The sequence below is a fragment of the Gigantopelta aegis genome, chromosome 1 (assembly GCF_016097555.1).
Source record: "Gigantopelta aegis isolate Gae_Host chromosome 1, Gae_host_genome, whole genome shotgun sequence".
Lineage (NCBI taxonomy): Eukaryota > Metazoa > Mollusca > Gastropoda > Neomphalida > Peltospiridae > Gigantopelta > Gigantopelta aegis.
Genome location: NC_054699.1, coordinates 12,290,642 through 12,300,481, shown reverse-complemented (window position 1 = coordinate 12,300,481; position 9,840 = coordinate 12,290,642). Strand labels below are relative to the sequence as shown.

The following is a 9,840-nucleotide window of genomic DNA, read 5'->3' as shown; positions in this document are numbered from 1 at the left end:
GCCTTGAAGTTCTCTCACAAAGCACAATCTCTACTGGAAGATCCGAGAGACAGTTTTGTAACATAAGTAATATCAACTCTATCGGGAGACCTGTGTGTTATTCACCCAAGAGCTCTGACTTGTATATTATCTGTATCACCATGTTGTTAACTTATTAATCACGTTTCATGTTTGGAAAGTAAAATACAAGAAACTACATCACCAACTTGAGACTTCTGTTACTTCATTTACATTCGTAAATTACGCTGTGTTATCATCATGCCTATGGGAAAGTATGTGTTCGTTCAGACTGTCTGTCTGCCTGTCTGTCTGTCTCTCTGTCTCTCTCTCTCTCTCTCTCTCTCTCTCTCTCTCTCTCTCCTCTCTCTCTCTCTCTCTCTCTCTCTCTCTCTCTCTCTCTCTCTCTCTCTCTCTCTCTCTCTCTCTCTCTCTCTCTCTCTCTCTCTCTCTCTCTCTCTCCACACTGTGTCCATCGTTTCTCTCTGTGTCTCTCTCCCCCATGCGTCGAAATAATAATTTGGCATTTGTTAAACAACAAATAGCCATAGTTTGGAATGTGATAACGGGTCGTGAAAATCGCCCTTTATTTTATTTACGAATATGCTCTTCCTTTTTGTATAGTGTGCGCGTGTACATGTGAGCGTACACGTGTCTTTGCGTTCACATACGTAAAGCACAATACTGGATCATGAATATTTGTAATAATAACTATTTTAATATTGAAACGAAGTTAGCGGTATTTGATACCTATGTAAATAGTGTTCTTAATTATGGATCGGAAGTCTTGGGGTTTTCACTCAGCACACGACATTGAGAAAGTGCATATACAATTTTGTAAACGTTCATTGGGTGTACATACTAGAAGCTGTGTACGAGGAAATGTATGAGTATGGAGATATTTGGCTAACGAATATTAAGCAGGAATTAGATACGCTTGGGCTAAGTTATATGTGGGAATCGACTCATACCCATATAAGTTTTTAATACATAATTAAAGAAAGAATATTTGATCTATTTAAACAAAAATCCTACAATTTAATAACAGCGTCGCCAAAAGGATCACTATATAAACACTTAATAAAGGAATATCAATTACAAACATATCTGACGAAGCCAATTGATTCACGTGATATAAAAAAAAAAAAACGAAAATGAGAATTTGTGCACACAGGCTAAATATTGAAGCTGGTAGGTACACAAATATCGAGAGAACACAAAGAGTATGTACATTATGTAATATTAATGAGATTGAGGATGAGTTTCATTTTATTCTTCAGTGTCCACGATACGAAACTTTAAGAAATAGATTTATTAAGAAATACTACTCCAAGAACCCCAGTGCTTTTAAACTAATACGGCTATTGTCAACTACAAACAATAAGGAGATTAATAACCTTGGCAAATACTTAATACAGGCGAACAAAATGAGGGATATGCTATTACTACAAACAACTTAATATATCTATATTTGTGTAACCCATATTGCCGATTATTTATATATAGATATAGATGGATTGTTTTATCGGTATATGTGTATGTATTTCTGTAAGTCATTCTTCACCATTGTTCCGCACTATTGTACATAATATTGTATTTCATTGTTATAATGCTGATAAGTTGGAAAACTTAACGCAATAAAGAACTTGAACTTGAACATACGCGCGTGTGTATACATGTATACTAATTATAGTACATCATAGTGCACTTTGGATTACAGTATGCGTTCGTTTGTTCAGCGTCTACCACTATCTAGACAAATCAAACACTCGCTCTTTGATTTCGTACAACGAATACAAACGAGTAGTGTGTTATCGTAGCTGAACATTCTAGGTAATCCTTTCTCCGCAACAACGACCCGCTCTACCCAAGCATTTACCTTTCTCGTTGATATGATGTACGGCACATTCATCTTCAAAACGTAGGCTGTTCACATATGGAAGGTTTTCTGTTTCGTTGTGGTAGAAGATATTTGTAATAGGGTAGATTACTAAATATATTCCTTTGTATCCAATTTGTTATATTTGTTTCAAAGCAGTTATCGCTGGAAGTAATTAAATATATTATTTTTGGTTATTCTACTATAAATTAAATACACTGCCATAGTTTACAGCTATAACAAGTTTCATCCATTTGGCGATTGTAATGTTTAGCTACTTCTCCAGTGTATGACTACACTGACATAGTCTACTTCCAACTGACAGGACATCACAGGCGACCGCTCTACCGACTGAACTAGATCCATTCTCGGTGAATATCTATGTATCTGTGTATCTCTCCCCACCACTCATCTGTAGAGTGGTTTTACGAACCTTACGTCCAAAAGGGTGAGTGGGTGTACAGTGATGACTTGTCACAATTAAATATTGTATTATTGCGATAAATAACCACGTTACCATTTTACGATAACAACTGCATTGCGAATATATATGTGGCACACAGACCGGACTCGGTGGCGCAGTGGTTAAGCCATCGGACTACATGTTGGTAGGTACAGGATTCGCAGCCCGGAACCGGCTCCAACCCAGAGCGAGTTGTTAAGTTTTCAATCGGTATGTGTATGGCCACTACACCCTCTTCTTTCTCACTAACCACTAGCCAACTAACAATTAGCCCACTGTCCTGGTCAGCTAGCTGAGATGTGTACCCTGGACAGTGTGCTTGAACCTTAATTATCAGTACGAAAATAAGTTGAACTGCATTACGAATATTTATGTGGCACACAGACCGGACTCGGTGGCGCAGTGGTGAAGCCATCGGACTACATGTTGGTAGGTACAGGGTTCGCAGCCCGGCACCGTCTCCAACCCAGAGGGTTCAATGGGTATGTGCATGGCCACTACACCCTCTTCTCTCTCACTAACCAACTAACAACTAACCCACTGTCCTGGACAGACATCTCAGCTAGCTGAGGTGTGTGCCCTGGACAATGTGCTTGAACCTTAAGTATTTGAACGAAAATAAGTTGAAATGAAAACGAAAAAGTGGCACTCAGTCTAGATAACGTGCTCCTTACAACCATGTAGGCTGTTCTTAGTGAACAACACCAATGAGTAGGGGAAATGAGCCCGTATGCATGTGTGGGTATATTGCTTCAAACGTTGAGATATGATTGTTAGACCATTAGGAAACAAGAAAACCAATGTTGGCAATTTGTAAAACACCTGAAACCTCTGCAGTCTTGATTTTCAAAATGGCCGTTATATCAACTATTTAGAGAATAATTAATGAGCTTCGAAGAATTACGGAGTATGTGTCCCGAATGAATGAATGTTGTAAACCCGAGCTTCTGGATGAAACATAATGTATGTAAAATGCAAGCAAATATGGTATAGAATCAGACATAATTTTAGTTGGTGGTGCACCATATTAATAAACCATGTTGAACGTTTCCGTGAGCCCTTAATTATTATAACTCTGGTGAAACAGCTTCCATGCTACAATGAATTGGTCAAAAGATTTAGAAACAGGAAAACTATAATGCAGAGACCTAAGTCCTAATGCAGGCCCTTATCATGATTGAGGACCCAAGAGATGAATGTCGACGTATGACTTTCCTCTCAGATACGTGTTCAAGAACGGGATAAACTTGCTTTTCTGGTGGAAGGCGTCCAAAAGTTCACAAATTAAAGATGAGTAGCCCTGCAATAGAGTCCAGCTCATTATGGGATACAATGAAATGAGGAAGTAGACCGGCTATCGAAGCTAAGAACAAAACAAATGCATCCAAACAGCAGCACAGTTCTTTACACTGTGCATTTACTTAACTGTTGAATTTTTATATTGATGTTGACCATCACTAAGATTTGCCTTAACCATAGTTTGACACCCAATAGCCGATGTATTTTTCGTGCTGGGGTATTGTTAAACAGTCGTTTATTCGTTCATTCATTTATCCATTCATTGTGTTACACATCGTCTGCCTGACTGCCACTGGCACCATCTGGGCTCTAAACGTGTGTATTGCCGCTCTTGGCATGATCTATATACTAATGCAGTACTGAGTATAACCATGTATTAACTGTAAATTCCATTGAGAGAAATATATCGGATATTACTTGAACATGTGGACAACATACTTTGGAATGTATTGTATAGTGTTGGAATGTAGAATGTAAATGTGTTGTTTTGTAATCACCTATCACAATAACATGTTGTACTTTAGAAATGAAGCAATGTTGCAACCTGTTTAATGTACACACGTTAAAATGTTAATTTAGCAGTTTAAATGATGATTATAGATGAATTACAATAGATATATGAGTAATATAAGGCGGCTCTCAGGACCGAATAACAAAATTATAAAAATTGGTCTGTGGATACACTGATGGCCTGACAATAACTTCCAGATGTTTCAAAGATTATACCCGAAATTGCATATGGGTACCAGAGCCTCGATGATCGCATATGCATGTTCCCATAGATAGTAACGCACATTCCATGTTCTTTGGTTTACATCTTGGGCACTGGTTTGAATCTTATAATTAATTGATGGTTAAAACTCACCCAGAGGAGTGCTTTACCACTGACCTACATCCTATCCACTGTATGTACATAAACCATGCATATTATGCAGATAACATAGACACCAACTTAATATACCAGTATGCGTCAACAGCATACCCACTATTATATTCGTTATTATTTGAAAGTAATTGCAGTTTTAAAATGCCATCATAATCAGCGATTACTTTCATGATTACTCATAATTATTTACTAAACTTAGATGTGTTTAGCACCAACTCCAGTAACAGTGCCTATAGTTAGAAGGAGTACCGGAAAGTCAGTAGAACTGATCTCCCATTGTCTACTACTCTCATAGTAGAACTATTATTTGCCTTGAGACACAGGGTATTGTAACGTCTGGATTATCAAATGAATGTTACCCAGGGGATAAAGACATACATTCACATAATGGTATCTATCGTGTTTACGTTTACTATAAAACCACTTGAATGAATACAGTTTTCTAGTAGCAATATATAAATGGGCGCTGCACCATGCCCCAGTTTTGTGTCCTAATTCATTGCCGTAAAAAAAATGAATAAATAAATATATAGATATTTGTTTTCATAATAAAACACTTGCGTTCCTCTGAATGCATATACAGCGTTATGACGGGTCTGAATTCAACTAAGAAACGCTTGACAATATCTCGGTTTGTCACAGGTGTGAAAGTCCACCAATGGTACCGTGGCAAACGTTATGTTCTTTTGTCAATGGATACGACTGCAGCTTGAATCCATGGGCAGTCATCCTCACCCTGTCGCAGACACAACCACAAATAACGTAACTACTTAAACAAACACCCAGTTGAAAGTAGTCTATCCTTTAAAATAGCTTAAAATAGTAATACGTCTGATAAAAATTCCCGAAAGCTGAGTTTAATAGATGTTCTACGAAACACGGCGCTTCTAATGATACCAAAACAAACACCCAGACCAAGATACTTGTAAGTTTCACGATACAAGTGGATCCTTATAATATGGCACAAAGCAAGCATGATTGCAAATCGATTCATTAATAATAGTAATTGTTAGAATGTCAACAATTAAATGCAACGAGAAACGTGTGCACATGTATATGTATGCAGATATCAATTTATTTATTTACTTGTTTGTTCTTTTCTTTCGTTCTTTATTTCTTCATTTATAGATTTAAATTATATATATATATATATATATATATATATATATATATATATATATATAGATTTAAATATATATATATATATATATAAATTCTTTTTTTTTTTTTTTTTTTTTTTGGTGGTTTACGTTCTACAGACAATAAAACAAAACCCAAGTAATAGTGACCAGACGGTTTGCAATTACTAATTATGGCTTATTTCATTAATATAACAAAATATATATGTTATGCATTGACACAATATTTATACCTATGGTTATGGGTACCTTTTCGTCAATAATCCAAATTTAAGGATAATAAATCTGGTTTTGGAAACTGATTCCCTCCCTTCAGTATACATACTTTTATAAATGTTTGAAATAATTTAATAAATTATCCAAAATTATCCACTATGTCTTTCAATGAGTGAAATCGGTATGGTTGTAAAATAAAGTGCATAACTTCATGGTGGTAACACGATTTCATTATTTGTGTAGACTTGTGGAAATGTAATCATGATTGCTAAACAATGTATTCGCAATCGAAATCGATTACTTTCAATTATCTTGTAATCGCCCCATCTGTCATAAAACGTCTCAAACCAGATCCTCTGTAAACCGGAATTTCCCCCAAACCCGACGTTTTGTCGTGGTCCTTTTTGAATATCAGTACAAGAGATAACCTTTTTAAAACTGATACCTCTTAAAACCGAATATTATATCTGGTCACTGGATGTCCCGTCTAGCGTGTCCTAGCGGCCCATTGTAATCAGCGGTCATATGCCTAAAGCGGCCACTTGTTCCATCCCAAACGATTTATAATGTAAATGCACCTGTAATAAGCGGTCACCTGTCCTTTGCGGCCGACGGCCACCTACTTAGGATCCCAAATCGCAAACCTACCTGTATTAAGCGGCCACAATAAATGTGTATCATTATATAATCGCCAGTGCTCCATAACTGGTGTAACAAAGGCTGTAGTATGCACTATCCTGTCTCTGGGATGGTGCGTATATAAAATTCCTTGCTGCTAATCGAAAAAGAGTAGCCCACGAAGTGGCGACAGCGGGTTTCCTCTCTCAATATATGTGTGGTCCTTAACCATATGTCTGACGCCATATAACCGTAAATAAAATGTGTTGAGTGCGTCGTTAATTAAAGAAAAAACATTTCCTATTTCCTATTTCATCACATAAAAATTGTATTTTAACAACGTGGACAATGTACAGCAAATAACCGATCTTCACACCTTCAGGGATACCCATTCAGTCCTGACATCTCTACCGCGTATCAATTAAGAAACTAACTCTGGAATGCACCTAATTGCCACTGGGCAGGCCACGCTTAACATTGGTGGATTCACTTTGACAATAAACCTCATGAAGTAGGAATTAAATAATTCAATGGAAAAAGAACACAAACTTGTTATTAAACTTGTTGGTTAATTTAATACATTTCAGGTGCATTTTTTTTTCTGAAGGACACATACCAAATGTTGATTTATAGTCAACTATGAGGCATACATTCGTTAATTATTAGCAGTACGACGGTGAAAGACTAAATATGTGGCAACCTGTAATCAGCAGCCACCTTTGTTTAATGGCCACTTCTATCTACTGCCTTGTGTGACCGTTTAAGACAGGTTTGACTGTATATTAATTTAATTAAGAAATATGTACTTGTTTTTCTACCATTATTTCTGTTTGTCGTTTATTTGTGAAAATGGTTTCTCAATTTTAGAAAACGTTGCTCTGAACAAAATAACCACACAATCGACAGACTGTGTTGGTTATGAAGGTGCATCTTATTTGGCTGTAGATGGTAACACTACAACCGACTTTGGTGAAAAGAAACCACACGCATGCTCTTGCGCAAAAGGGACATCTTCCACATTCTGGAGTGTTGATCTAGGAAAACCGTATCCACTTCACAACATAAGAATATTCCATAGGAATAATGGTAAGTCGTCATGACAACATTTGGTTTCTTCACTTAACTTCATTTTCGTGTTTATATCCAATTAAGGTTCAAGCACGCAGTCATGGTCCCCGTTACGTGGTAGAAGCTGCTTCTAGTGTAAAGTGATATTTTCAGCCCGTAGAATACTGATCACTGGTTACTTTTCTACAACAAAATAGTAAGTTTTCTACAGATGAAAAATTACTCTCTACTGGAAAAAAACCCATGGTACTACGACCCCCCCCCCCCCCCCCCAAAAAAAAAACAAAAAAACAACAACAAAAAAACAAACAAACAACAACAACAAACAACAAACAACAAAACAAAAACAACAACAAAACAGAAAAACAAACAAACAACCCCCCCCCAACCACCACCACGCCCTCCCCCCCCGAAAAAAACAAAACAACAACAACAAACAAACAACAACAAAAACAACAACAACAAAACAAAACAAAACCCCCAAAACAAAGTAACCAACAACTTTGAAAACTGACACCGTAGAAGAATGACGCAGTCTGTTAAGTTATTCAGCTAAGTGATCAAGTGACTATATACAGTCGTGTTTAATCATCGGCTGCTGTATTGAAACAGTTTTTATGCTTTAATGTTTGCGTCTCTTGATTACGGACCATACACAGAATTGGGGTTTAGTTACCCGCTCCGCTATGTACATTTGATTATTAGGCTCCACACCCATGTACGGACGTACATCAATAACCCATGCTGAAAAGGAGAAGGAAATAACAAAAGTTACATTTACTTTAATGTTTTAATCAAACTTGATGTTTGATTGGCATTTAAAAGTCTACCTTCTGACAGTCTATGACACATTTGCGTGTATGTTGTTAGCTATCCCCTCACCACTGTACAGTCTTCATACGCAATGTTCGAACCACCACCCAACCTCTATAATCCACATATACACATGTACATGTACATGTACATACTATACATATATATACGCAGATGCATTTGAATACATATACATACACATACACATATACATATACAGCGCGTCTTATTTAAAATTAGAAAAAACGTTGCATAGCGTTTTGTTGGTAATAAAATGTCTCCACATTGATAGTTAATTTAGCTAAAATTTACCATAAGTGAAAAAGTGCCAGTTTGTCCAAATCTTACAAAATTATCAGTACTTTAGTGTTTTATGTCCATATTCACTCTTGACTTCTTGGATAGGTGTGGTCGAGTTTGGCGACCTCGCAATGGAAGTGAAGCAAACATCAACCTCAGGCCACATGGCATATTTGGTGGTTCAGTCATGATGTGGGATGGCATTACTATGATTGACAGAACACCATTCCATGTTGTTCAAGTGAGGGTTACTTGACAGTACTACCAGAATAACACACTGGTACTTATTTTTGTCCCGTTTGCTCGGCGTGCTGGTCGACGCTTTGTGTTTCAAGATGACAAAACTTTACAAGAATGACATGGCCAGCAGTGAGCCCTAACCGTTCCCACATAGAGCACGTCTGGGACATGATCAGAAGACGTATACGGCGACGTCAGTTGCCGCCGGCTACTTTAGCTGAATTTGGCCAGGCGCTGCAAGAGGAGTGGGATAGACTTCCTTAAATCCTCATTGATACGTAGCGTCCTGGTCGATGCTTTGTTTCAAAATGACAAAACGTTACAATATTAACATGGCCAGCAATGAGCCCTAAGTTTTTTCACATAGATCACGTCTGGGACATGATCAGGAGACATATACGGCGACGTCGGTGGCAGCCGGCTACTTCAGTTGAATTTGGCCAGGCACTGCAAGAGGAGTGGGATAGATTTTCTCAAATCCTCATTGATACGTAGCATGCTACGTCGATCAAACGAATGTTTGATGCGTTGTAGGGGTATCACCCAGTGTTGATCAAAAGACGTGAACGTTCAATTTCCACACGTCTTCCCAATCTTGTTTCAAGGTCGTTTGCAGCCATACAATCTGCTGCTAACATGAACTGTTGGTTTTGATTTAATCCCAATTCCTTCATTATTATCATGCATCTGTTCCGAAATAATGATACCTCTTGATACTTCTTTAATTGGCTGTTATTTCCCATATTCCCCTATTTTTAAAGATTATATCTTGAATGACATTTTCATAAATGTGTGGTTTATTCATTCTTTGTCTCATTATTTCACTTATGTTCAGCGTTTAACATAGTTTGACACCCAATAGCTGATGTATTGTTCGTGCTGGGGTGTCGTTAAACATTCATTCATTCATTCACTCATTCTC

General features: G+C 37.3%; 1 protein-coding gene across 1 annotated transcript; it reads left to right on the top strand.

Moving 5' to 3' along the window:
- Nucleotides 1-3,497: 3,497 nt before the first annotated feature.
- LOC121366096 lies at nucleotides 3,498-8,869 on the top strand. Its single transcript, XM_041490895.1, has 3 exons — nucleotides 3,498-3,543; nucleotides 7,365-7,583; nucleotides 8,784-8,869. The coding sequence occupies exons 1-3, from the start codon at nucleotides 3,498-3,500 to the stop codon at nucleotides 8,867-8,869; spliced, it is 351 nt and encodes a 116-aa protein (XP_041346829.1).
- The last annotated feature ends 971 nt before the right edge of the window (nucleotides 8,870-9,840 follow it).